The sequence below is a fragment of the Chionomys nivalis genome, chromosome 4 (genome assembly GCF_950005125.1).
Source record: "Chionomys nivalis chromosome 4, mChiNiv1.1, whole genome shotgun sequence".
Classification (NCBI taxonomy): domain Eukaryota; kingdom Metazoa; phylum Chordata; class Mammalia; order Rodentia; family Cricetidae; genus Chionomys; species Chionomys nivalis.
Genome location: NC_080089.1, coordinates 106439123 through 106466889, shown reverse-complemented (window position 1 = coordinate 106466889; position 27767 = coordinate 106439123). Strand labels below are relative to the sequence as shown.

At 49.3% G+C, this 27767-nt stretch overlaps 2 protein-coding genes across 4 annotated transcripts in view; one reads left to right on the top strand and one right to left on the bottom strand.

The window, feature by feature from the left end:
• Nucleotides 1–583: 583 nt before the first annotated feature.
• On the top strand, nt 584–27463 carry Ptpn23 (protein tyrosine phosphatase non-receptor type 23). The gene is made up of 25 exons (XM_057766440.1): nt 584–735; nt 13289–13363; nt 18457–18584; nt 18822–18898; nt 19478–19527; nt 19643–19774; nt 20191–20271; nt 20349–20480; nt 20567–20614; nt 21009–21065; nt 21175–21233; nt 21390–21469; nt 21585–21699; nt 21794–21859; nt 22110–22255; nt 22529–22846; nt 22926–23080; nt 23158–23309; nt 23402–23581; nt 23667–25443; nt 25531–25715; nt 25819–25923; nt 25998–26136; nt 26221–26334; nt 26416–27463. Exons 1-25 carry the CDS (start codon nt 652–654, stop codon nt 26893–26895), a joined length of 4935 nt encoding a protein of 1644 aa, XP_057622423.1. The 5' UTR covers nt 584–651; the 3' UTR covers nt 26896–27463.
• Scap (SREBF chaperone) overlaps nt 27317–27767 on the bottom strand; it is a 65844-nt gene continuing 65393 nt past the window's right edge. For all 3 annotated transcript variants that reach the window (XM_057766443.1, XM_057766441.1, XM_057766442.1), the window contains one exon: nt 27317–27721. In XM_057766443.1, the coding sequence (XP_057622426.1) occupies nt 27476–27721 (246 nt within the window). In that variant the 3' untranslated portion in view covers nt 27317–27475. The remainder of the gene's footprint in view (nt 27722–27767) is intronic.

Sequence of the window (27767 nt, the reverse complement as noted above, 5' to 3'; positions counted from 1 at the left end):
TTGACTTAGTCCCTGGGAAGGGGCAAAGTGACCTTCAGAAGTTTCCCTTTACCTCATCTGATCTGGCAATCACTCTCCAGCTAATTATTGGTAATAGCCTTTTTGAATAAGCCAATCCAATAAGTTACAGGTTCCGCCCCCTTGTCTCTGTGGTTTTTTGCTTTAAAAGATGGGCTGTAACAGCTATTGATGTCCTTCATATCCCGAACCTGAGGGACCCTGTCATGACAGAATAAAAAATCCTCTTGCTGTTTGCATCCGCACGAGTGGTCTCGACTGATCCTTGGGTAGGGGGTCTCTCCAGAAGAAAGACATCCTTTGCGGGGGTCTTTCAACGCAAGTCACAAAAATCCCAAAGAAGTCTCGAGTTTAGTGGAGATGACCACTATTCCCAGAAGCCCCTTCACCGCGGACTGGCTCTTTCCCCCACCCAAGACTCTCCGCGAGAAGACTGAGCATGTGCGAAGATGATTGCGCCTGTGCAAAAGACTGCACGGCCGAGGACTGCATCTCCCAGCAAGCTGTGGGGGCGTGCGTCAGCTCCGCATGACGAGGGACTTCCGGCGTGGAGGGGCGGGGTTGCGCGCGCGGCTTAGGCAGCAGCTGGACCTGGAAGGGGAGCGGCCCAGTGGCCGCTAGGCGCTCTCCGCCATGGAGGCCGTGCCCCGGATGCCCATGATCTGGCTGGACCTGAAAGAGGCCGGTGACTTCCACTTCCAGTCAGCGGTGAAGAAGGTGAGCTCATCTCTGCCCCGCATCTCCGTCGTCTGCCCGCGCGTGACGCCCCCTGCGTGCCTCTTCCTCCCGGGGTTCCGTCGCAAGTCGGGCCAGGCGTTTTCCCTTAGGATGGCGCTCCCTTCCCGTACCCTCACAGCATCCTTCTCTCCGACTGGCCCTGTATCCTTGTGGGAATCTGCTCTCCGACTTCTGTCCTGGACCACTTGCATTCCTCCCGAGATTCGTGCTTCCTTGCTGTGACGTTCTGGACCCAGCTCTGTCCTGTTCCTCCAAGGCCGGGAAGCCCCCGATGGGAAGCGATGGCTGCCCAGGTTGTGCAGAGTCCACGCTAGGCCCGACATTGGTGGGCTCCCAGTTCACGACCGGACTGGAAAGAATGTGTGTTTTAAGACAGGAACCCCAATGGCTTGCTTGCCTGTAGGAATGCCGTGTTCCGAGACTGTGTGTGTGTGTGTGTGTGTGTGTGTGTGTGTGTGTGTGTGTGTATAGTCTGACCTTCCAATTCTGTATGGTCTCCTTAGAAAATGTCTATTCCAAAGTTCCTTTGAACCAGAAGACCCAGTTTCTTGTTGATAAGAGGGCTTGAGTCACTGTGAGCTCTTGGAGGCATCCTATTAGTCATGCGCTGGGTAGAGGGTAGTCGTTAGGAGTTCACTGAGGCAAGGCTTTCCGTGGCGGGATCAGGTGTGGTGATGGGAAATTGGGTGCCCTCCAAGATAGCGACTGCGTTAGGAAGGGTCTCTAAATTGAGGGTCGGAGCCGAAATGGGCAAATGGGAAGCTGTTACAGGTGCGGAACCTTGGGGCTTTGGCCCCACAGCTGTTGTCCGTAATCTCTCAGAACTCCGTGGTGCTTGGGGAAAGAAGCGGAAGAAAGAAAATGGGTTGGAAGAGGTTTGCTTGCCTTTCACATTCTCTTCACACCTCCAGTTCCTCAGTTCAGGCACTAATTCTTACATGTGCGTGGGGGGTGGGGTGGGGTGAGTTCAGGTGTTGGGTGTGTTTGTGTGGCGGTGGTCCAGGTGCTGGGTACCAAACCTGGCGTAAAAGACTAGGCAAGTGTTCTACAGAGAGAGGTACACCACCCCCAAGCCCAGACCCTTTGCTCATCTGTAAGACCAGCATGTTAAAGCACCTGATCTAAATTTACAGAGTTGGGTTGATTCTTACCCATCTTTTTCTTTTTTTTTTTTTTTTTTTTTTTTTTTTTTTTTTTTTTTTTGGTTTTTCGAGACAGGGTTTCTCTGTGGTTTTGGAGCCTATCCTGGAACTAGCTCTTGTAGACCAGGCTGGTCTCGAACTCACAGAGATCCGCCTGCCTCTGCCTCCCGAGTGCTGGGATTAAAGGCGTGCGCCACCACCGCCCGGCTTACCCATCTTTTTCTTAATGCAAATATAAGGTGAATTTTTTTAAAATGCATCGAAACCGAGGGAGGAAGATAGAGACTCTGTATGTGGAGCCCTGGTAATAAGGAGTCCAGCCAGTATTTTTAGTTTCCCATTCAGGGTTCTCTGTGACAGCCTGATTCTTTGAGCATTTGTCACAGTCCTGTTATACATGTATGATCTGTGTGTGTCTGATACAGGTGTTCCACATTCTGTTCACAGTTACTACTTCCTGTTTCCTTAGCAGGCTTTTCTCCATGCTGTGCCTTTGATTATGGAATTCCTTCCACCCGAATGCATCGCAATGTAAATATATAATATTCAGGATATCTGAGATGCAGCTCCCAAAGGGGTCCTAACCCACATGTTGAGAACTGCTGTTGTACCTAAAGAGCTCTCAGTTTTGCCCCTTAGAGTCATTCTAGAGCTGTTTTTTAATTTCTGTGACTTAGTCCCATCCAGCTTTCAAGGTCCAGTTGTAGCTCTGTCTTCCCCAAAGCTGCCGTTAAGCTGTTTATCTGGGTTTAGTCTTTCCCTTTTCTGAAATTTTTTCCCTTCTTCCTTTCATTGGCAATAGTTACATGTGCCCTCTTTCCCCCACTCAAGTCAAGGTTTCTCTTTGTAACAGCCCTGGCTGTCCTGAAACTCAGTCTGTAGACCAGGCTGGCCTTGAACTCATAGAAATCCTCCTGTCTCTGCCTCCCGAATGCTGGGATTAAAGACATGCACCACAGAGCACTGCTCTGTGCTATTTTCAGTCTCTCTCTTTGTGTGTGTGTGTGTGTGTGTGTGGTGTAGATGTTTGGAGCATAGCAGTGGTTTTTTGTGGTTTTTTTTGTTTTGTTTTGTTTTGTTTTGTTTTGGAGATCAGAGGACCGCTTGCAGAAGTTAGTGTTTTCCTTTGACTAGGCAGGTCCAGGGAATAAAACTCTGTAACCAGACTTGGCAGCAAGTGCCTTCGCCCCTGACCCTGCTGAGCTACTCTCTAGCCCTGTATGTGCTGTTTGCTTGTTTGTTTCGAGACAGGTTCTCACTATGTAGCTCTGGTCATCCAGGAACTCATTATGTAGAACAGGTTAGCTTCAAACTCACAGAGATCAGCCTGCCTCTGCCTCCCAAGTGCTGGGATTAAAGGTGTGCACCACAATACTCTGCTCCTATATGTGCTGTGTTTTAACCCCATATTCAGCTGGGATACCAGAAGGGCATCCCCTTGTTCCTTTAGCCCAATACCCACCACATAGGAAATGTTTCTCAAATGACTGAAAGACAGTCTGGAGGGAATTTCAATTAGATTTATATTATGTTACCCTACATGGAAAAATGTAGAAAAATCTCAGTCCAGGGGCTAGACAGATGGCCAGTAGAAAATAGAGCATCATGCTCCTATAGAAGCCTGGAGTGTGGTTCCCAGGACCCACATTGGTGGACCAGTTCAACACTGCCTGTAACTCCAGTTTCCGGGATCAGACTCCCTCTTCCGTGCACATACCCACACCTTATTAATAACGAAAAAGAAAATAGCCTAGTCAGATGTGGTGGTTACACATCTGTAATCTTTTTTTGGTTTTTCGAGACAGGTTTCTCTGTAGCTTTGGAGCCTGTCCTGGAACTCCCTTTGTAGACCAGGCTGGTCTCGAACTCACAGAGATCTGCCTGCCTCTGCCTCCCGAGTGCTGGGATTAAAGGCGTGCGCCACCACCGCCCGGCACACATCTGTAATCTTAGCATTCGGGAGACTGAGACAGAAGCCTACCTGGGCAACATAGTGAACACTGACTCAAAACATAATCTCGGTTCCACACTAGATTTTTGGGGTGGGGCAGTGAGGGCATTGGTTAAGATGGTTTTATGGCAGTGCGGGCAACTGTGGCCTCAAGCTTGCTGTATAGCAGAGTCTAGGCTTGAATTCCTGATCCTCTTGCCTCTCCCTTCCCAGTGCTAGTATTACAGGCAAGTGCCACCACAGCCAGGCCTAGGGGATTGTTGTTTGTTTATTATTTTTAATGGTGTTGAACCCAGGGCCTTGTGCATGCTAAGCAAGTGCTTTTTCACTGAATTGTATTCCTATAATATAGCCCCCTCCACACACCACCACTAACACAAAGGAATCCATAGTCTAGTAGAGGAAATTTAAAACTTCAAGCAATTTAGTGTAAGAGTACAAATATCTCTAGGGTACTGGAGCACCAACACAAGGAGGTTTGTGTTAGGCCTTTGCATTGGATCTAAAAGACCCCAGCAGTACAGGCTTTGGGTGGATGTTTGGTGGTGCTGGAGGGTGAACCCTGAGCCTTTTGTACTCCAGCATCTCCAGCCTCCAGTGTAGGGGTAATCACAGTGACATTGGCTTTGGTTGTTTTCAGGAAGGCCTGTAGCAATTGACTAAACTGTAAAGATTTAACTAGTTAAGGTATAAGTGTTGACTGGTTGATTACATTGTAACTAAGTTGTTTCCTGTCCTTCAGTGTCTTCTCAGAGTGTCAGATCATAGTGTAGGGTGCAGTTCTCTGAAGCAGCTGTTTGGAGGAATGCCCTGTTCACAGATCTTTGTGTCTTTGCCTTTGCTCAAATAAAGTCCATTAAATTTTAAATTTAGTTTTTCTTTTAACAGTATTTTATTGATTGTCACTCTGACTGTACGTGACTTCCCTTCCATTACGTGAAATGGGAGTCAGGAGAAGCGTAAGTTGGTTTTGAATTGCAGTGCCAAACTAGGTTGGCACACTTGTGCTCACATAAGCATTCAGTGGACAAGCACTGGCCTTGAGCTGCCCCACCCTACCCCCCATCTTTCAGTACTAGATTGAACCCAGGGGTTCAAATGAGGTAAATACTTTATCAGTGAGCTACATCACCAACCTTTGTGCACCATATTGCCCTTTTGGGGGCCCAGAGGACTGATGCATTGAAAATGGATTAAAGATGACTCCTGTGCTCTTTACTAGGGAGTGATTTGGCCACATGTGTTAATACTGGAAGTCATTTCTTTCCCGAACACCTACCCTTAAGTAGCTACATTGAGCAAAAGTCAGGCTCACTTGGACTGAGATGCTGCATCCTTGTATTTTAATAAAGTGCCTATTACATAGCCAAGACCTTGGAGTACAGTGGTTTTGAAAATTCCTGCTTTCATGGAACTTACCTTCTTATGATCCATCTGGGTAGCCACGATGCTGTCATTTGGTTTCTCCTTTTACGTTGCTCGTTCTTCTACCAGAGTCCTCAGGAAGACTGCTGTTGAGGCTGTCACAGCTCACTGCAGCTGCCTCTAATGTCACTCCCTCAGTCCCCTCTGTGGGACCTTCCACGTGCCCATATCCAATTATTGCCTTGCTTAGGTCATTCTTGAGTTCTTTCTTCCTGCTTCTTAACCCCAGTAAGCCACGCTTCCTCAGAGTCTCTTCATCTGCCTGGCAGTTGTGCCCCGATCCCGACAGGTCTTTTGTCCAGAATTGACTTGTCCCTGGAAAGCACATGTCCATGGCTTGTTCCCACTGCTCATCTTGTTCACATCTGGTCCTTCGGCTTTGTGAAATGTTTCTCTTCTAGATTTCCCACAGAACAGGTAAATGAGAAGAACAGAAGCCTAAAAACTCCCTCCCTGGTTGCCCATCAGTGGAGGACATGAAATATTGTCAGTTTTCTGTGGTGTTGATTTGTTTTTATCTCCTACCATAGATGGACAGACTCAGTTGGTCTGCCTGAAACTGTCTTTCTTCTTATGTTACACAGAATAGGCCCCCATTACAGATGAACTGGATGGTCCATGGTCTTTCCTGACTTAATGTCTGTCTGTCTGTCTTTCTTGTTTGTTTTTTGGTTTTTTGAGACAGGGTTTCTCTGTAGCTTTGGAGCCTGTCCTGGAACTCACTCTGAATACCAGGCTGGCCTCGAACTCAAAGAGATCCACCTGCTTCTGCCTCCTGAATGCTAGTAATAATGGTGTGAGCTGCCACCACCACCCTGGTGTAGACTAGATTCTTTTCTTAGAAAGTAAAATTCTTTGGAGTGTCCATGTTTGTGTGTTTGCAGGTGCACGTGTGTGCATGCATGGCCAGAGACCAACCTCAGGTATAGTTCTTAGGCTAGCTGTCTACCTTAGTTTTTGAGATGGGGTCTTTCACTGGTACCTGGAGCTTGTGAATTAGGTTAGCTGACTAGCAAACCCCAGGGATCTATATCACCTCCCCAGCGCTGCGATTACAGACTTGTGGCACTATTACAATTATTTATGTGGGTGCTGGGAATTAAATGCATGGCCACATGCTTGCTGGTGTGACAAGCACTTTACCAATTGAACTGTCTCCATCTACCTCCCCTCTTAACCCTCCTGTTTTTTTGAGACAGGGTCTTATAGTATAGGTGGGCCTCAGATTGCTCTACAGCCAAAGAATGACTTTGACACCTGATCTTGTCACCATTTGCCTCATGTTAGGACTCGATAGGAGTAAGCCAGCACTCCCAGTTAAGAAATAATAAATTATTGTATGCAAAGAGTACCTTGTGAGTGTTGGCTGAATAAACCAGTTTAGTTCTAGCAGCCTCGGGAATTGTAACTTGAATCTTCTCCCTGGTGCTGTTCAGACAGACCAATGGGCCATTCAGAAGCGACATGGAGGGAGGCTTTGAGTATTGTGTGTGGTCAGACTAGGAGAGGACTTAAAGAGTGCCCTCATGCCCTGTGCCTTTGGCCGGCTGGCGTGGACGGGGACTGACAGCTTTCCGTGGCAGCACTCTTTTATTGGAACAAAGTGCTGTTTCATTTGAAATTCAGCAGCTAAACATATTGAATAAGTAGCAATATTGTTTATAGGACTTAATTTTATGTGTATTTTTGTAGTACAGTCCAAGGAATGACCTAGATTTGATTCAACTCTGGAAATGGAAGGGAAAAGAAACAGTGTATGTGATGAACCAGACATCCATGACGTGGTTTGGGTGCACACCTGCAGCCCCAGCCACAAGTCAAAGTCCAGCCTAGACAACAGTGAGACACTGTTTTTGAAAAGTTCCATGTGAGCTGGGTGGTGGTGGCACATGCCTTTAATTTCAGCCCCTGGGAGGCACAGATAGGCGAATCTCTGTGAATTCTGTGAGTTTGAGGCCAGCCTGGTCTACAGAATTAGTTCCAAGACAGCCAAAGAAACCCTGTCTCGAAAAACAAACCAACCAACTAAACAAATCCATGTGATGTCTTTTAAAGCCTTATTTGAGCATTGCTTTAATTAGTGTAGTGAAATTTGAAGGCATTGTATCAAATTCAGAATAATGCAGAATGAGAACATGCTCGTAGAAGAGGCTGAGATAGAAGGGCTGTTCCTAAGGTGAGGTAAGGGAATTAGTGCTCATAGGGAGTGGCGCTATTATTAGACGTCGCCTTGTTGGAGTAGGTGTGGCCTTGTTGGAGGAAGCGTTCATTGGGCTTTGAGTTTTTGGAAGCTCAAGCTAAACCTCTGAACAGTAAGTCACCCTAGCTAAACGTTTTCTTTTATAAGAGTTGCTATGGTCATGGTTTCTCTTCACAGCAATAGAGACCCTCAATAAGGCAGGGTCCTACTGCCCCATTATTGGTTGCTGATTTTCCATTTCTCTAATCTGCAAACAGCGGTATGATTCAGAATTCTTGTTTCCAGTGATCATTAGTGGCGCGGTTTTGTGTCATTTATTACTATAATAGCAGCACAGAACAAGTGTAGCCACTACAAACTGACCTCGTCCCTTGTCCCCTCAGAGTTGAGTGACCTTCAGCACTATCATGATCATATACTAATCACACGTCTCTCGTCTGTGGCTTAGGTGTTTTTTTTTTTTGTTTTTTTTTTTTGGTTTTTCGAGACAGGGTTTCTCTGTGGTTTTGGAGCCTGTCCTGGAACTAGCTCTTGTAGACCAGGCTGGTCTCGAACTCACAGAGATTCGCCTGCCTCTGCCTCCCGAGTGCTGGGATTAAAGGCGTGCGCCACCACCGCCCGGCGGCTTAGGTGTTTTTTGAGAAAGGGTGTAACTCTGACTGCCCTGAAACTTGTTATGGAGGCCAGGTTGGCCTCAAATTCACATCCACCTGCCTGTACATCACCAGTCCTAGGACTAAAGGCTTGCACTACCACAACCAGCTGTGATAACACATGAGAAGATTAACACATGAGAAGAGTTTCTGATTATGAATCTTAGTACAGTATAGGTCTTGCCATACCATATAGGATATTTTCAGCTAAGCGTAGTCTTTCTTTTTAGGAACTAGCTCAAGTCTTCATGATAGCTCTGTGAAGCAGGCATAGCAGGTAATATTAACCCCTGTTACATGTAGAAACAACAGAAAACCAAGCCCAGATCCATAAGTCTATGGGCCATGCCATCCTGGACACAACCAGTTTACCCAAACCTTGTTAAATCTACAGTAACTCAGGTGCACTCCTAGGGTTTCCTGGATGTGAAGTGGTCTTGAAATGAAAATTGTCTCTGTTTTATTTCTCTTTTGACCTCTGTCTTAGTTCAGATTTCTATTGCTGCAGCAAAGCACCATGACAAAAGAGTAAGCTGGGGAGAAAAGGGTTTAATCAGCTTACACTTCCACATTGCTTTTCATCTTTGAAGGAAGTCAGGACAGGAACTCAAACAGGAATCTGAAAGCAGGAGCAGATGCAGAGGCTGTGAAGGGATTCTGCTTACTGACTTACTCGGCCCGCTTTCTTATAGAGCCCAGGACCACTGGACCAGGGATGGCACCACCTACAATGTGCTGGGCCTTCCCCCATGGACCACTAAGAAAATGCCTTATGGCTGGATCTCACGGAGGGATTCTCAACTGAGGCTCCTTCCTCTCTGGTGACTAGCTTGTGTCAAGTTGACACACACAAACAGCCAGTACACTCTTCTTCCCTACCATTCCCCCAACTGTGTGTTTCAGAGTCTCGTACAGCTGGTGGCCTCAGATTTGAGGATGACCTTGAACTCCTGATCCTCCTCTGCTTCCCAAATGCTGAGATTATAGGTGTGTCCACCACTCCAGGCTGGAAATGGAAAGACAATTTTATGATTTTTTTTTAAAAAAAGTATACAAAGAGTTTGTCTCCTGTAATGTCTTTTCTTATATTTTTGGTTGTGAGCCTAGCCTTTAATGGCTTAGCCATCTCTCCAACCCACAATGATTTTTCTTTTCCCTTCCTCAGTAGGTTTGATTTCTCATCATACTTTCACTTGAGACCTGTTTCTTTTTTATTTACTTTTCTACTCCGTGTGCATGTGTATATGTGCACCACATGTATGCCTGCCTGTGGGTCCTCTAGAACTGGAGTTGGTTGCAAGCCACCATGTGGATGCTGGGAATAAAACCCAGGTTCTATGAAAGATCAGCAAGTACTCTAAACTTCTGAGCTGTTTCTCCAGCCCCAAGCCTGCTGCTTATTCTGACAAAAAGGATCTTCAACTGCTTCAGAGCCTACCTAGTGTTGTTTTGGTTTGGTTTGGCTTTTCCTCTCTCTCCCAAACCATCTTCATTGGGAGCCTAATTTAATCACAGTAAACAGCTCCCATCTCAGACTTGAGTTCAAGGGAAGCCTGACACTCTTTGAGGTTCTCTCAATGTTGGTTTGTGTCGCTACACCAGTGTCTGTTTTCTTACCCTTGGGTCTGCTACTGGCTTGTTTTCCCAAGTTACATTAGGTCATACCAGTCCCATAGACTGTAGTCAGACAGTTGGGTTACTGTTTCATACACTTGAATTTCAGCAAGTCTCTTGACTCTTATTTAAAAACAAAAAATATTGGCTGGGCAGTGGTGGTGCACACCTTTAATCTCAACTTGGGTAGCAGAGGCAGGTGGATCTCTGAGTTCAAGGCCAGCCTGGTCTACAAAGTAAGTTCCAGGACAGTCAGGCTACACAGAGAAATCTTGTCTTGAAAAACCAAATAAGGAGGCTAGAGAAAACTGGCTGCTCTTCCAGAGGACCTGAGTTCAATTCCCAGCACCCACATGGCAGCTCACACTCTGATGCCAATACACATAACATAAATAAAAAAGAAAAAGAAAAATTGTATAAAGTTTAAAAATATTTTGTCTTATTTAGTGTGATAAGTGTTTACATGTGTGATTGCTTGCACCAGAGTGCATGTGGAGGTCAGAATATAGACCACAGGAGTTGGGTTTCTCCTTCCACTGAGTTTTACCAGCCTCCTGTCCTCTTTTTCAATGGGACCAAATGTTTGGGTTCTGATTGTTGCTGCATCAGTCGCTAAGTCAGGGTTAGTTCTGTCAACTTGACCTCCTGGGAAAGGAGTTCTCGTTTGAGGGATTGGCCTGAGAGCACATCTGTGGGGCATTTTCCTGGTTGATGTTGGCAGTGCCATCCTTGGGCTGGTGGACCTGGACTGCATAAGCAAGCAAGCAAACAAGGGGCATTTATCCAGTAAGCAGTGTTCCTCCGTAATCTTTGCTTCAGTTCTGCCTCCACGGTCCTGCCTTGAGTTCTTGCCCTAACTTCCCTCAGTGATGGACTGTGATGTGGAATGTGGGCCAGGCAAACCCTTTCCTCCCAAGTTGCCTTTTGTCAGCTTTTTTCACAGCAACAGAAATGAAAACTAGGATGTTAATGCTGTGATCTTGGCAAGTGCCCTGGCTTCTTTGCCCCAGTCCTCTCATCTCTTCCCCTAAATGCTGATGAGACTGGAGCCCGCCTCTTTGCATTGTAAGGGCTGGGCACCCAAGACTCTGCCGGCCTTGATGGCGACTCGATGAGTGGGTGCTGCTTCTCATTCATGGAGGGGAAGTGGCTCTTTCCCTTCACTATCGTGTGAGCAGCTGGAACAGTACTCTTGTTTTTAGGGCTCTGTAGTATCAGATCCCTTCAGCTGTGTCCCACAGAACCTTGAAGCTGGATTTTCTCCTTTCGCTAGCCCAAGGGTGGGCAAGCCTGAAACTTCTCACTACGAAGGAGCTGCCTTAGACCGCGTTCTCGTTTGTAGATTAGGTAGGAGTTAGATCAGAGTGAGGTTAGCTGGGAATCAGTAAATCAGCTTTTGGTTGTTACCCCTCTAAATACTGGTTTTTGTGTTCACAGAGTTTGGGCAGAGTTGAATATTTGTTCAATAGATTTCTTTCATAGCTTTTATCTTTTAAAGAGGCTAAGACCACTTACAGAGTGAGATTTTTTCAGATACCATAGTTCTTCAACAACTCTTTGAGTCATTTGTTTCCCAAATTTCAAATACTGAAAAAAATTGGAAGTCATCCAGATCCTCATTACCCACTTTTTAAAATTAGTTATGTGGGGTGTGAGGGTACACTGTGGGGTGTGAGGGTACACTGTGGGGTATGAGAGTACACTGTGGGGTGTGAGAGTGTACTGTGGGGTGTGAGGGTGTACTGTGGGGTGTGAGGGTGTACTGTGGGGTGTGAGGGTACACTGGGGTGTGAGGGTACACTGTGGGTGTGAGGGTGTACTGTGGGGTGTGAGGGTACACTGTGGGTGTGAGGGTGTACTGTGGGGTGTGAGGGTGCACTGTGGGTGTGAGGGTGCACTGTGGGGTGTGAGGGTACACTGTGGGTGTGAGGGTGTACTGTGGGGTGTGAGGGTGTACTGTGGGGTGTGAGGGTACACTGTGGGGTGTGAGGGTACACTGTGGGGTGTGAGGGTACACTGTGGGGTGTGAGGGTACACTGTGGGGTGTGAGAGTACACTGTGGGGTGTGAGGGTGTACTGTGGGGTGTGAGGGTGTACTGTGGGGTGTGAGGGTGTACTGTGGGTGTGAGGGTACACTGTGGGTGTGAGGGTGTACTGTGGGGTGTGAGGGTACACTGTGGGTGTGAGGGTGTACTGTGGGGTGTGAGGGTACACTGTGGGGTGTGAGGGTGTACTGTGGGGTGTGAGGGTACACTGTGGGGTGTGAGGGTGTACTGTGGGGTGTGAGGGTACACTGTGGGGTGCACATGCCATGGAAGTCGTGGACGTCGGACAGCGGCTGTAGCATCTCCTCTTTCCTGCTACCTTTCTGTTCGGGGATTGAACTTGGGTCTGTAAACCTGATTTTATCAGCTAAACCAATTTGCTAATATCCTATTTTTAGTTGTCTTATTTGTTTGTTTGGTTGGTTGGTTTGGCTGCGTTTTTCGAGATAGGGTTTCTTTGTGTATCTCTGACTGTCCTGGAATTCACTCTGTAGATCAGGCTGGCCACGAATTCACAGAAATCTGCCTGCCTCTACATCCCTGAGTGCTGGGATTATAGGCATGTACTACCACTGCCCGGCTTAAGATTTATTTTTATTTCATGTTTATGAATGTTTTGTCTGGATGTATATATGTGCACACATGTGCATCTGTTGCCCGTGTAGGTGAGAAGACATTGGATCCCCTGGAATAATAGCTATGCAGTTATTACATAGTAATACCATGTAGTTGCTGGGGGCTAAACCGAGTTCATCAGCAAGAGCAGCAGATGCCGAGTTGTAGGGAAGTACTGTGCCAGCTGAGCTGCCCCTAGCCCTGTTGATTATTTATCTTTTGAAGATTTACTAATTTTTTAATTTATGTGTATGAGTATTTTGCCTGCTTGTGTGTCTGTGTATCACATTGTAAAGAGAGACCCAAGAGGGCACCGGACCCCTTGATATTGAAGTTAGAGATGGTTGTTAGTCGCCCTGTGGGTGCTGGGAAATCAACCTGCATCCTCTGGAAGGGCAGCTGAACCATCTCCCCAGCCCTGTTGGTTTCATTTGAATGATATCCCAGTCCATGTTCCTCATTTCTCATCACACTCCCTCAGGCCTTTCCTGAGAGGAAGGAACTGGAGCACCTTGGTTCTTGGTGCTCTTCCCTGTGAGGAGTGGGGGCTGGCGGGGAAGGCTTTGCACTCCTGCTCGCTGTGTGTACGTTTAGGGTTATCCTTGTGACTTTAGAGCAAAGGGTGCTTGAAGGAGCTCTAAGAGTGACCCTCTGAGGATCTTCACAGGACTCTGTTTCAGCTGGGTCAGACCCCTCTTCCCTGAGCTGGTAGAAGCCCCGTGTCTATTGAGAAGGCTGTAGCATGTGAGGGGCCTGTTGGGCTGTCTGCATAGGATGTTCAGTCTCCATCTTCACGGGCTGGGAGAAGGAGGCCGGCCTAGTCAGCACCTGGGTGCTGCTTGTAGCTGTGATCATTCTGCTTACACTTTATTTTTTCCTCCCTCTAGTTTGTCCTGAAGAATTATGGAGAGAACCCAGAAGCCTACAATGAGGAACTGAAGAAGCTGGAGTTACTGAGACAGGTAGGAGAAAGTATTTTTGTTGTTTTTTGTTTATTTGTTTTGTTTTTTTGAGACAGGGTTTCCTCTGTCTGTCTTTGGCTGTCCGGGAACTCACTTTGTAGACCAGGCTGGCCTCAAACTCACAGAGATCTGCCTGCATCTGCCTCCCGAGTGCTGGGATTAAAGGCATGCACTATCACGCTCGGCAGGAGAAGGTATTTTTATGTAGGAACGAATGGAATTGGTTTGTTAAAGAGATTTAAAAAAACACACACACACAACTCTACCGTCTGCTGTGGTCATATTTGAATTTACTATATTTTATTTATTTTTTTATCTACAAAAAGCATCAAGCCGGGCGGTGGTGGCGCACGCCTTTAATCCCAGCACTTGGGAGGCAGAGGCAGGCGGATCTCTGTGAGTTCGAGACCAGCCTGGTCTACAGAGCTAGTTCCAGGACAGACTCCAAAACCACAGAGAAACCCTGTCTCGATAAACCAAAAAAAAAAAAAAAAAAAAAAAAAAAAAAAAAAAAAGCATCAAAATTGCTGGCAGAAAAAATTTTGTGTTAACTCCTACAGCCTGATAGGTGAAAAAGGATTTTTTTTTCCCATAGGGTCTCGGTGTTGCTCAGGCTGGCCTTCAGTCCTGAAAGTTCTGGAACTAATGGCATTGCCCCTTTATGTTTAAATCTTAGTTATTTTGCTGTACTGGGGATTGAACTCATGTCTTCAGGCTTGATAGCAAGTATTTTTACTTGCTATGCTGTTTTTGAGACATGGCCTCGTGTAACCCACATGGGCCTACAACTTTATGTAGCTGAGGATGATCTTGAAGTTTTGATCCTTCACCTCCTCGTCTTAAACACTGAGGTTACAGATGTATGCCACCATCTCCAGTTTATGTTTTTCTGGACCAAACCTAGAGCTTCCTTCATGCCAGGCAAGTACTCTGTCAGCTGGCCATCCACAGACTCTATTGTCTCTTTGATGTTTGTTTGTTTGAGACAAAGTCTCTCTGTGTAACTTTGGTTATCCTAGAAGTCACTATGTAGACCAGGCTTGCCTCTGCCTGCTTCTGTGTCCCAGGTACTGGGATTAAAGTTGTGCTCCATCACTGGGCCATGGCTAGTCCTTTGTTGTTTTATGTTTTTTGTGAGTTTTTGTTTTGTTTTGTTGGGTTTTTGTTGTTGTTGTTGTTGTTTTGGAGACGGGGTCTCATTACGTATCCTAGCTGCCCTAGAGCTTGCAATGTTGCCCAGCCATGAACTGAATTCTCCTGCCTTCTGTCCTCCAACTGCTGGGATTATAGGTATATGCCTCAATGTCTGGCTTTAAAGGTTTTTTGTTGTTTGTTTTTAAATGTTTTAAATTACATTTATTTACAGTGTGCATGTGTGGAAGTCAGATAACTTGCAGGAGTTGGTTCCCTTCCACCATGTGCAACTTCAGCCTCTCAGGCCTGTGGGAAGGACCCTTACATAAGGGCTCAGTCATCTTGCCAAACCCCTAATGGTTGTTTTGTTTTGTTTTTTTAACTTAAATCTTTTATCTTTATTGTTGCGTTTAGGTATAATGTACGTAACGAACAGCTTGAATTTCCCTTTTCCCCTATATTTTCAACCATTTTGAAATATTCACATATAAGAATTCAGCATATTTTGAGTCTGTTGGATTTTTTGTTCCTTTTCTACATTGTCTTTTGTTAGGCCCGTAAGAGCTCAAATATGGCAGCTCCTCCATTAATCTGTTGTTTGACCTTCTGGAATTTCACTGACTTTCAGTTACTTGTATTCCAGAATACTAAGTGGAAAATTCCAGAGTAAGTAATTTAGAAGTTGAAGTTGCTTGAAGTTCTGAGTATTCTGAGTCTCATGCCTTCCTGCTCTCTTATCCCACCTGGAATGCTCATTGTGGCTTTGTTTAGTGATTCCACACTGTGGGTGCTACCTGGTCATTATTCACTTAGTAGTAATCTTGGTTTTATTAGCTTGAATGAAATCTCATGATACCGGTAATGTTTAAATTTGTGTGTGTTGTGTTTACGCACACACAAGGGGGAGGACACTCGTGTGGCAATCACAGGACAACTTGCAAAAGTCTGATCTCCCCTTGTCTTGTTCCAGGGACTGAACTCAGATGGACAGGCTGCACAGCAAATGCTTTACCCACGGAGCCGTCCCGGCAGTTCAGTGCTGTGTTTAAGGAACTCTTAAGTGTTGTTGGTTTTTGTTCTTTTCAGATGGGTCTCTGTGTTGTTCTGGCTGTCTGGCGATAGCTATGTAGACCATGCTGGCTAGCTTCTGCCCCCTGAGTGCTGGGATTAAAAATGTGTGCATGCCTTTAATCCCAGCACTTGGGAAGCAGAGGTTGGTGGGCCTCTGTGAGTTCGAGGCCAGCCTGGTCTACAAGAGCTAGTTCCAGGACAAGCTCCAAAACTACAGAGAAACCCTGTCTAGGGGGAGGTCCCAGGCAATGGTGGTACACACCATTAATCCTAGAGGCAGGTAGATCTCTGTGAGTTCAAGTCCAGCTAGGACAGCCGGAGCTGTTACACAGAGAAACCCTATCTCAAAAAAAAAAAACAAAAGCCAAAATAAAACTGCTGTCAACAGGGGTACGAATTACCATTACAACAGCCTGCTTTTGGGGGGGCGGGGTACATACTCAGAAGTGGAATTACTGAGTTATGTAATAGGTGGAATTTTGAAGAGTCACCACACTGTAATTTTGCAGTGATGAGCCATTTTACATCTCTACCAGTGGTGCACAATTCTCCCAGTGTGTGCCATTTCCTCTGTTGTTTTTAAGAGTCTTAAGAGGCTACCATGTAGCCCAGACTGGCCTAGAACTGTGGTCCTCCAGCCTCTTTGGTTTACAAGTATTCATGTCAAGGCCTTGCTGGCCGTTTTGTGGGGAAAGGTTGCCTGCCTGCCCCTCACCCCCTCCGCTCACCCCACAGCAGGGTCTTATGTAGTCTGAGCTGGCCTTTAACTTATTCTCTAGTGAAATATGACTTGATCCTGATCCTGTAGCCTCTGCTTCCCAGTGTTAGGACTACAGTTATGTATCGCTGTGCCTGGCTTCTTTTACTTTTTGATTACTAATAGGCACCCTAATCAGTGTCAGGTAAAGGATGAGGTGTCGGGCTATGGGGATGTGTGCCTCCTGAGAGCACCCTTGTTAAGGGATCTGATCAGCTGGTGGTGTCCGCCCAGCCTTGCTTCTGGGCTCTGTAGCTGTTGGCATCCCTTCTGCAGGGTGGTACAAGGGAGAGTTTATGGTGTTTCAAGCTCACTTCCTCACTGGGCACCTGCTTCTTGGTAATTGTATGGTCCGCTTTTAAAAACTTGAACAGAGGATCCCTTTGTTTTGTTTCATTTTCCTGCCAAATAAAAAGGTTTGTTACTATAAAAATTGAAAACAGTAAATATCCAGAATATATGAGCAAACAAAAATTTATGTTTCTATCAGACACATATCCTCCCACCCCGTGTGTGTGTGTGTGTGTGTGTGTAAAAGAAGGTAAACTGGGGCTGGGGAGAAGGCTCATTTGGTAAAGTAGGCATGTAAGTATGGGGACTTGGGTTTGAATCCCCAGAACCAGTATAAAATACCAGGCGTGGTCAAGCACATCTGTAACCCTAGTGCTTGGCAGGGGCGGAGACAGAGGGATCGTTTTCAGAAGGTAAGGTGGCGAGTGATAGTGGAAGGTAACTGTGTCGACCTCTGGTGTATGCACCTGCACACATGTACATTTGTACACTACACATACACACGGAGATAAATGACTTCAGTAGGATTACTTGTAGATAATCTCTGTCAGCATTTGGAGGTATAGTCATCTGGTTCCCCCCTTTTTGGTCTGTATATTTATTTGCATATCCTGTGTTTATACAGAAATGCGATCATATATTCATCTATTACATTCTTCTTTTGCCTGTATGTCATAGTTTGCCATAGAAGTCATAGTATATTCATAACAACCTTGTCTGTAGTTTGTTTGGCTGAGGAATATTTTCTTGAGTGGCTTTGCCATAATTCATGTAGACAGTCCTCGTTGATAGAAAGTCTAGTGGCATCCAGACTTTTAAACTGATAATGCTGTGAGAAATGCTGTTGTGTGCACATTCGAGGATTTTCCCCGTTTTTGGATATCTGCCCTCCATGAATCATTTTTTTGAGACAGCGTCTCGTGTAACTCAGGCTGACTTCAAACTTGCTTTGTAGTCAAGAATAACCTCAAATGACTGACCTTCCTGGGTTCTGGGCTCACAGCTCTGCATCACCATGCCTGGCCTCCCTGGGTGTCTCTTACTGTTCATTTTTAGATACAGAATTGTGGGTCAAAAGTTAAACATAGCCGGGCGGTGGTGGCGCACGCCTTTAATCCCAGCACTCGGGAGGCAGAGGCAGGCGGATCTCTGTGAGTTCGAGGCCAGCCTGGTCTACAAGAGCTAGTTCCAGGACAGGCACCAAAGCTACAGAGAAACCCTGTCTCGAAAAACCAAAAAAAAAAAAAAAGTTAAACATAGGCGGGCGGGGGCATTAAACATAGGAGCTATAGAAATGGCTCAAGAGCTAAGGGCACAGGCTGCTCTTCTAGAAGACTCAGGTTCAGTTCCCAGCACTCACATGGCAGCTCACAACCATCTGTAACTCAAGTTCCAGGGGATCCTGTTCCCTCTTCTGACGTCCATAGACATCAGACACACATGTGACGCACATACATGCAGGCAGAGCACCTATATGCATAAAATAATATATATATATATTTTTTTTTTGGTTTTTCGAGACAGGGTTTCTCTGTGGCTTTGGAGCCTGTCCTAGAACTAGCTCTGTAGACCAGGCTGGTCTCGAACTCACAGAGATCCGCCTGCCTCTGCCTCCCAAGTGCTAGGATTAAAGGCGTGCGCCACCACCGCCCGGCTAAAATAATATTTTTTTAAAGTTGAATATAGTCCAAAATTTAAAGCATATTTTAGAGTATCTTCTACAAATGCGGACGACAGTCCACCAGCCCTGGCGGTATGCATGTTCCCCAGCTGTAGGTGGAGATAGGGCTTTTTTAGAAATCCCTAATGGTGAGCCTGTTTCTTCCATCCTACTTCCCAGAATGCTATTCGTGTTGCACGGGACTTTGAGGGCTGCAGTGTCCTTCGAAAGTACCTTGGCCAGCTACACTATCTGCAGAGTCGGGTGCCCATGGGCTCCGGCCAGGAGGCCGCTGTAGCTGTTACCTGGTGAGAGCTGGTAGCTGGGCTGGGAAGTCGAGAACTTAGAAGGTGCTTGGACAGCTGGGATGCTTGGGTGGTAGGCATGATCCTTTCCCATGTCCTCTCTCCTTGCACAGAATGGGGAGTGTTAGTGTGGTCTCCCATAGACCCCAGTCTCATACTGGAGTGGTTGGTCCCCTTCCCTAATCCCCTTGGGCCCAGGCCAGGTCCTACTCTCGCGATGACTGAGACGCATGTCTGCAGGACTGAGATCTTCTCAGGAAAGTCTGTGGCCCATGAAGACATCAAGTACGAGCAGGCCTGTATTCTCTACAACCTTGGTAAGCTGCTTAATCCTTCTATGGGCCCTGCTTCAAGCCCTGTCAGCCCTGGCCCTCAGCTCATCAGGTCAGACGGCCAAAAAAGCTATGACTGAATGAAAGGAATATGCCTGGGTTCTGACCCCTCCCCTGCCTCTACAACAGCTTCACTGGCACTTGTGCTGTTCCTGGGGCCCTGGGAAGTCACTGTTTAAAGAGCTACTCTGCTGGGCTGACCACAGAGTTGTCTCTGTGCACTACAACAGGGACTCATGGTTGCCTGGATAGTATCACTTCCTCCCTACTCCCCTATTAATGGCTTCAGATTGAGAGGTTAAGACTGGCCTTAGATTGCCCTTCAAGTCAGTGTGGCTATTGGCTGAGGGGAAAGCATGGGGCTCCTCCCGCTTCTACTACTCCTGAGCCAGGTGCATAACAGGAGAAAGGATTTGGCTGGGTTCTTGGATTTTGCCCAGTTCTAGGACCTGTTTTTCTCACTGGATGAAGACGGGTGCCCCTCTACTTTAGTCTCAACACGGGTGTGGGCAGCCTGGGAAACACCCCCAGGCTTTCCTAACCTAACGGACTTTGTCTCTCTAGGTGCATTGCACTCCATGCTGGGGGCTATGGACAAGCGCGTGTCTGAGGAGGTAGGACCCAGGGATGATGGTGGACATGTGGGTGTGCTATGGAGGACAGGGTGTCGTCAGCTACCAAACTTGGAATGATTCTTGCCTTATGGAAGTGGTCATCTTTCACATCCAGGGCATGAAAGTCTCCTGCACCCACTTCCAGTGCGCAGCAGGTGCCTTTGCCTACTTGCGCGAGCACTTCCCGCAGGCCTTCAGTGTCGACATGAGCCGCCAGATTCTCACCCTCAATGTCAACCTCATGCTGGTGAGCAGGAGTCACCCTGGTGGAGCCAAATGGGTTTCGTTTCTGTTTTAAGATGAAGTCACATTTTGTAACTTGGACTGGTCTGGAACTGTATAGCCCAGGCTTGCTTCAGAATCATGACCAGTCCTCCTGCCTCAGTATTTTTGGGGTTAAGTTATGAGCTACCACCCTAACTTTAGGTTGAATTGGAGAAGAAATGGCTAAGGGAGGAGGCAGTTATATCTAGACCCTGGGCCAGCCACGTTGCAGGTAGTAAGGGACAGGTAGGAAGGAGGCCTTGGCATGGGGTCTTTTGAGTTCCAAGTAGATCAGGCGCAGGGTGGTAATTCTGGGAGCTGGGGAGACTCGAGAAGAGAGCAGTCAAGAGGGAGAGGACTTCAGATGCACAGGGTATTGACCCGCGCTTGTTGGTCCAGGGCCAGGCTCAGGAGTGCCTGTTGGAGAAGTCCATGTTGGACAACCGGAAGAGCTTTCTAGTGGCCCGCATCAGTGCACAGGTAGGAAGAGGGCTGAGGGTGGGCATTTGCTTTGCTCCTGCTCCTTTATGACTGAACTGACTCATCCCCATTCCCAGGTGGTAGATTACTACAAGGAGGCATGTCGGGCCTTGGAAAACCCGGAGACTGCTTCTCTGCTGGGCCGTATCCAGAAAGACTGGAAGAAGCTGGTCCAGATGAAGATCTACTACTTCGCAGCTGTGGCTCACGTAAGGCAAGGGTTACTGGTTGTGAACTGGGCCAGGCGGCAGGAGCTCAGGAGCAACAAGTCATGATGCCTCCTCTTCTTTCCCAGCTGCACATGGGGAAGCAAGCTGAGGAGCAACAGAAATTTGGGGAACGGGTGAGTGGGCTGTAGGCAAGGGGGGCTCTCAGGACGTGTTCCAGGCTTTTAAGATTCTGTCTTTATATCACACTGGCAGTGGTCCTCTTTGCCACACCCTTGTCCCCCTCGGCTTCCTCATCATGTACCAGGCTGTCAGAACCTTGCTGTAGACTTTGCTTCTTCCCACCTTGTAGCCCTCCTTCCTGGGGGTCTCAGGAGGCAGGATGGGCTCCCCACATGGGGGGTGGCTCTTTGGAGATGTAAGCTACAGGGTGGAGCTGTTTGGGGCTATTGGCTCGGCAGGCATCTGCTACCTGCGCTGCTGGTCTTCTGATCATCAGGTAGGACATAGTGGTGAGATGGGACATTAGGGTCCAAGCAGAACAGGACAGACCAGGCTTTGCCTCCACAGGTGGCCTACTTCCAGAGCGCCCTAGACAAGCTGAACGAAGCCATCAAGCTGGCCAAGGTAAAGCTGAGCGAGTGTGGCTGCTTTTAGAGCCATGAAGGCAGATGGCAAGGCTAGCTGAGCTGATGGATCTTGACCCTAGCCTTGGTTATCTCCTCTGTCTCCACAGGGCCAGCCCGACACTGTGCAAGATGCACTTCGATTCACTATGGATGTCATTGGGGGAAAGTAAGTGTGTGGGACTAGGGTGGTGTGGTTCCTTCTTATTAAATATCTTGTTCCTCTGCACGGTTGGGAGGAAGCCAATAGTGCCAGAGAGCAGTAGCCTACATGGCAATCTAATTTGTGTATCCTTGGTGATCTGTGATTTCTCCCGGCTCCCAGGTATAATTCTGCCAAGAAGGATAATGACTTTATCTACCATGAGGCGGTGCCAGCACTGGATACCCTTCAGCCTGTAAAAGGTCTGGCAGCTGAGGGAAAACTGAGGATTGGGGTTGGCAGAGGACGATGGGATAGGGAGGAGGCTGCCTTGAGTCTTCCTGTGGGCCTGATCTCTGTGGTACTCCCTGCTCTTAGGAGCCCCCTTGGTGAAGCCCTTGCCAGTAAACCCCACAGACCCAGCTGTTACAGGTCCTGATATCTTTGCCAAATTGGTACCTATGGCTGCCCATGAGGCCTCATCACTGTACAGGTGTGTAGGAGGGACTGGCTCTTTCCTTGGCACAGAGGTTCTTGAGGTCCCTCAAGTATGCAGGTCTCCAGCAACTGGTCTGTTTATTCCTTAGCGAGGAGAAGGCCAAGCTGCTTCGGGAAATGATGGCCAAGATTGAAGACAAGAATGAGGTCCTAGAGTAAGTGGGATGAGTGGTGGGAGGTCGGGTGCACAACAGATGTCTTCCTCCTTGCTTAGATTTAGAGTGCTGGTGTGCCGTGGAGGGTGTCCTGCCCCGCCATTGCTATCAGTGTCTGGGCATAGCCACCAGCCCATGCTTTCGTCTAGTTTCAGTGGAGGGGATCAACCTAGCAGGCTCTTATTAGACGGAATTGGGTCAGAGCCCAGCGTTCATCTGATCCTGTTGTCATCCCCTCTCCCTTCCCTAGTCAGTTCATGGACTCAATGCAGCTTGACCCTGAAACAGTGGACAACCTAGATGCTTACAACCATATCCCACCCCAGCTCATGGAGAAGTGTGCAGCGCTTAGTGTCCGGCCTGACACCGTCAAGAACCTTGTCCAGTCTATGCAGGGTGAGCAAAGCACAAAACAGACAGGTGCCAGGGTAGCAGGCAAGTAACCTGCCATGGCCTCCTCCACCGAGGATGCTGGTGAAGCCCTGGCCCAAGCATGCACCATCCAAATGGTTCTGTGGATCAGTGAACTATGGGCTTCCTGTATCTGTGGAGTTGAGCAAATGCTGGGAAACAAACTCTGATCCTAGCGGGCATTTCTGTGTCTTGTGGGCAGAGGGCAGAGTGGTGTCTGCTCTGCCTACCTCAGTGGCCACCCCCAATACACCTCAGTGCTGTCAGGTGTGTTCACGGATGTGGAAGCCTCCCTCAAGGACATCAGGGATCTGCTGGAGGAAGATGAACTGCAAGAGCAGAAATTGCAGGAGACCCTGGGCCAGACTGGGGCTGCCCCTGGCCCCTCCGTGGCCAAGGCTGAGCTTGTAGAAGTGAGGCGAGAGTGGACCAAGTACATGGAAGTTCATGAAAAGGCGTCCTTCACCAACAGCGAGCTGCACCGTGCTATGAATCTGCATGTTGGTAACTTGCGCCTGCTCAGTGGACCACTGGACCAGGTGCGGGCTGCCCTACCCACACCAGCCCTCACCCCAGGTAAGCCCCACCCATGGCTAGCAGGAGAGGGGCTTGGAGCTAGGGTTTCTTTGGCCTCACTGATTGCTGCTACCTTCAGAGGACAAGGCTGTGCTGCAAAACCTGAAGCGCATCCTAGCCAAGGTGCAGGAGATGCGGGACCAGCGTGTGTCCCTAGAGCAGCAACTCCGAGAGCTGATCCAGAAGGATGACATCACTGCCTCCCTGGTCACCACTGACCACTCAGAGATGAAGGTGGGTTGGATGAGCACTGAGAAAGGGCTCTGTTTCTGGGCTCCTTACTTAGTGTTTTTGTTCCCATCTTTCCACAGAAACTGTTTGAGGAGCAGCTGAAGAAGTATGATCAGCTGAAGGTGTACCTGGAGCAGAACCTGGCTGCCCAGGACAATGTCCTCCGGGCACTGACTGAGGCCAATGTGCAGTATGCGGCTGTGCGGCGGGTGCTTAGTGAACTGGACCAGAAGTCAGTGCCTGCCTTCCTTCTTACCCCATGCCCCATCTGGAGCTCTGTCCCTATAGTGTGCCTTATCATGGCTTTTTCTTGTGCCCACCAAGGTGGAATTCCACACTACAGACCCTGGTAGCTTCATATGAAGCCTATGAGGACCTGATGAAGAAGTCTCAGGAAGGCAAGGACTTTTATGCAGACCTGGAAAGCAAGGTAGCCACCCTGCTGGAACGGGCACAGTCTATCTGTCGTGCCCAAGAGGCCGCCCGCCAGCAGCTCCTGGACAGGTGAGTGGTCTTCAGCTTCATTGTGGACCCGGCCCAGGCCAACCTGGTGTATGAAGCTGACCTTGCTTCCATGCCTATCCTTTAGGGAGTTAAAGAAAAAGGCACCACCACCTCGGCCCACAGCCCCCAAACCATTGCTCTCCCGCCGCGATGAGGGTGAGGCAGTAGAGGCTGGAGACCCACCTGAGGAGCTGCGCAGCTTGCCCCCGGATATGGTGGTTGGCTCACGGCTGCCTGACCCATTCCTAGGAACTACGGCCCCGCTCCATTTTTCTCCTGGCCCCTTCCCTAGCTCCACAGGCCCAGCAGCCCACTATCTCTCACAACCCTTACCCCCTGGAACCTATTCAGGCCCCACGCAACTAATGCAGCCCAGGACTGCAGTGCCCATGGCACCTGGGACGGTCCTCTACCCAGCCCCCACCTACACATCAGAGTTGGGCCTTGTACCCAGATCCTCTCCCCAGCATGGAGTTGTAAGCAGTCCCTACGTGGGGGTAGGGCCACCTCCACCAGTTGTAGGTCTTCCCTCTGCTCCACCCCCCCAGTTCTCAGGACCTGAGTTAGCCATGGCAGTTCGGCCAGCTACCACTACAGTAGATAGTGTCCAGGCCCCTATCTCTAGCCATGCAGCACCACGGCCAAACCCTACCCCAGCTCTCCCCCAGCCCTGCTTTCCTGTGCCTCAGCCTGTGTCCCAGCCTATTCCCCAACCACAGCCTCTGCCCGCACCCTATGCTTTTCCTGTAGGGACCAAGCAGCACCTCACAGGCCCTCCGCCACAGCACCACTTTCCTCCTGGGGTCCCCACAGGCTTTCCAGCCCCTAGGATTGGGCCCCAAGCTCAGCCTCAGCCGCAGCCCCCACAACCAGCATTTGGTCCACAGCCCTCACATCAGCCCCTTCCATTCCAGCATCCACATCTCTTCCCAACTCAGGCCCCAGGGATTCTTCCTCCATCTCCCTACCCTTTTACCCCTCAGCCTGCTGCTGTCTTGGGGCAGCCACCACCCACCCTGCACAGCCAGATCTATCCAGTCCCATCTCAAGACCCTCTTCCCCCACATTCGGGGGCTCTGCCCTTCCCTAGCCCTGGGCCTCCTCATCCTCATCCCACCCTGACATATGGACCTGCCCCTTCCCCAAGGCCCCTGGGTCCTCAGGCAACCCCTGTTTCTATTCGAGGTCCCCCACCAGCCAGTCAGCCCACCCCTAGTCCCCACTTGGTGCCTTCACCTGCCCCATCGCCAGGGCCTGGTCCTGTACCTTCAAGGCCTCCAACAGCAGAGCCACCACCGTGTTTGCGCCGAGGTGCTGCAGCTGCAGACCTCCTGTCTTCTAGCCCTGAGAGTCAACATGGAGGAACTCAGCCTCCTGGGGGTGGGCAACCCCTGCTGCAGCCTACCAAGGTAGATGCAGCTGAGGGCCGTCGGCCACAGGCCCTGCGGCTGATTGAGCAGGACCCCTATGAACATCCTGAGAGGCTGCGGCAGTTGCAGCAGGAGCTGGAGACTTTTCGGGGACAGCTAGGGGATGCAGGAGCACTGGATGCAATCTGGAGAGAGTTGCAAGAGGCACAGGAACATGATGCCCGAGGTCGATCCATTGCTATTGCCCGCTGCTACTCGCTGAAGAACCGGCACCAGGATGTTATGCCCTATGACAGTAACCGTGTGGTGTTGCGCTCGGGCAAAGATGACTACATTAATGCTAGCTGTGTGGAGGGGCTCTCGCCGTACTGTCCACCTTTAGTGGCCACCCAGGCCCCACTGCCTGGCACAGCTGCCGATTTCTGGCTCATGGTGCATGAACAGAAAGTATCAGTCATTGTCATGCTGGTCTCTGAGGCCGAAATGGAAAAGGTAAGAGCTTAGATTAGGAAGGGATTGTGGTGTGGGGAGGCAGGGAGTCTAGGAAAGGTAGCCTTAACTGTCCTGTCTACTCTTCAGCAAAAGGTGGCACGCTACTTTCCCACTGAGAGGGGCCAGCCCATGGTGCATGGAGCCCTGAGTGTGGCACTGAGCAGTGTTCGCACTACCGAAACCCATGTGGAGCGAGTGCTGAGTCTGCAGTTCCGTGATCAGAGCCTCAAGCGCTCTCTTGTGCACCTCCACTTCCCTACTTGGCCTGAGCTGTGCGTTCACTGTTCTGGATGGTGGGGGGGTCAGGGCAAACTCCTTGGGTGCTTAGGGGTGAAGACCTCACACCAGGGGCTCATACCTGCCCTTTCCCTGCAGAGGCCTGCCAGACAGCCCTGGCAACCTGCTGCGCTTCATCCAGGAGGTCCATGCACATTATTTGCATCAGCGACCTCTGCACACACCTATTGTCGTACACTGCAGGTAGGAGCTGGCAGCCCTTGAGTAAGAGTGTCTACCCTGTCTTAGCCTGGCCTTATGCTTCCTTCTTGCCGCAGCTCTGGAGTGGGCCGCACAGGAGCCTTTGCACTGCTGTATGCAGCGGTGCAGGAGGTGGAGGCTGGGAATGGGATTCCTGAGCTGCCTCAGCTGGTGAGGCGGATGAGGCAGCAGAGAAAACACATGCTGCAGGAAAAAGTGAGTGGGTGGATTGGGTTGAGCTGGGTTTGCCCTTTGAGTATAGCCCCTGCCCAGCTGACCACACCAAATGCATCTTTCTAGCTGCACCTCAGGTTCTGCCATGAGGCGCTGGTGAGACATGTGGAGCAGGTTCTACAGCGCCATGGTGTGCCCCCTCCAGGCAAGCCTGCGGCCAGCATGAGCATCAGTCAGAAGGTGAAGGCAGTTCCTTGAGGGCTCTGCTGGGACGGTCACAACCTGGTGACACTGCCTTCTTACCAGCTCTACCCTTCTCAGAATCACCTGCCTCAGGACTCACAGGATCTGGTCCTCGGTGGAGATGTGCCCATCAGTTCCATCCAGGCTACCATTGCCAAGCTCAGCATCCGGCCCCTAGGTGGTGTGGATTCCCCAGCTGCCAGCCTTCCAGGTCTTGTAGAACCCCCGGGTCTTCCACCAGCCAGCCTTCCAGAGCCTACTCCTGTCCCATCCTCCTCTCCTCCCCCTCTCTCTTCACCTCTGCCTGAAGCCCCACAGCCAAAGGAGGAGCCACCAGTGCCTGAAGCCCCCAGCTTAGGGCCTCCCTCCTCATCCCTGGAGCTGTTGGCCTCTCTGACTCCCGAGGCATTTTCACTGGACAGCTCTCTGCGGGGAAAACAGCGGATGAGCAAACAGAACTTTCTACAGGCCCACAATGGACAGGGTCTAAGGGCGGCCCAGCCTACGGATGATCCCCTAAGCCTCCTGGATCCACTCTGGACACTTAATAAGACCTAAACAGGCTTTGCCTACCTGGTCCTTACACTACATCTCCCATCCCTGCTGCCTTCGGCTCTGCCAGGTGGAGTTGCACTGCAGGCCTCAGGTCAGGTTCTGCTCCTTTGTGGAACCTGACATTTTTCAGCTCTGGGCTACCGAAAGAATAAACATACTCTGTGGCCCATGTCTGAGCTCATCCACTGCTGCCTCAGGAGTGCCAAAGACACTTCTCTCTCCCTTACCACTTTTTTTTGTTTCTTGAGACAGGTTTCTGTGTGTAGCCTTGATTATCTTGGAACTCAAAGATCTGCTTCCCGAGTGCTGGGATTAAAAGTGTGCGCTACTGCCCAGAAATCCTTTTCTTGAACATCTGTGAGAAGGCTAAGGGTCCAGGGATACAGTGGATTGACACACAAGCAGCTCAGGCCCCTGGTAAATGTAGTTTTTAAAAAAGTTTAATATTACAGTCTGGAGACAGTACTTCAAAGTCAGCTGCAAAGAAGATGCCTAGCGCTTGCCTCCACTCTAGGTCCAAAGAGTTTCTACCCCAGTGACCCACTTTGGGTGGGGGCAAAGGGGTTGTGTAGTCGGCCTGCCCTCAGTCCAGTTTCTCCAGCACAGAGGGCACGTACACTAGGCTGAGCTCACTGCCAAAGTTGCAGACAATGGCAGCGTTATCCAGCACCAGAATCTGTCGGGCAGGCTGGGCCTCACTGTTCTTGCCCAAGTAGACTGTCTGTAACAGGTCCCCGTAGTTTAGGTCCCAAAACGAGACACAGCCTTGGCCACCAGTCACCAGAAGGTTGTCTGAGATGACCCCTAAGCTTGCACCACAGCCCAGGTCCTGGAGGCAAAGCCAGGGGAGGTCTTCAGTGTGAGGTCATCCCCAG

Coding starts and splice junctions, on each gene's coding strand:
- Ptpn23 (XM_057766440.1), top strand. CDS start 652: ATGGAGGCCGTGCCCCGGATGCCCATGATCTGGCTGGACCTGAAAGAG. Junction 22,847..22,925: donor CACACCAGCCCTCACCCCAG/GTAAGCCCCACC, acceptor TGCTACCTTCAG/AGGACAAGGCTGTGCTGCAA. Junction 23,081..23,157: donor CTGACCACTCAGAGATGAAG/GTGGGTTGGATG, acceptor ATCTTTCCACAG/AAACTGTTTGAGGAGCAGCT.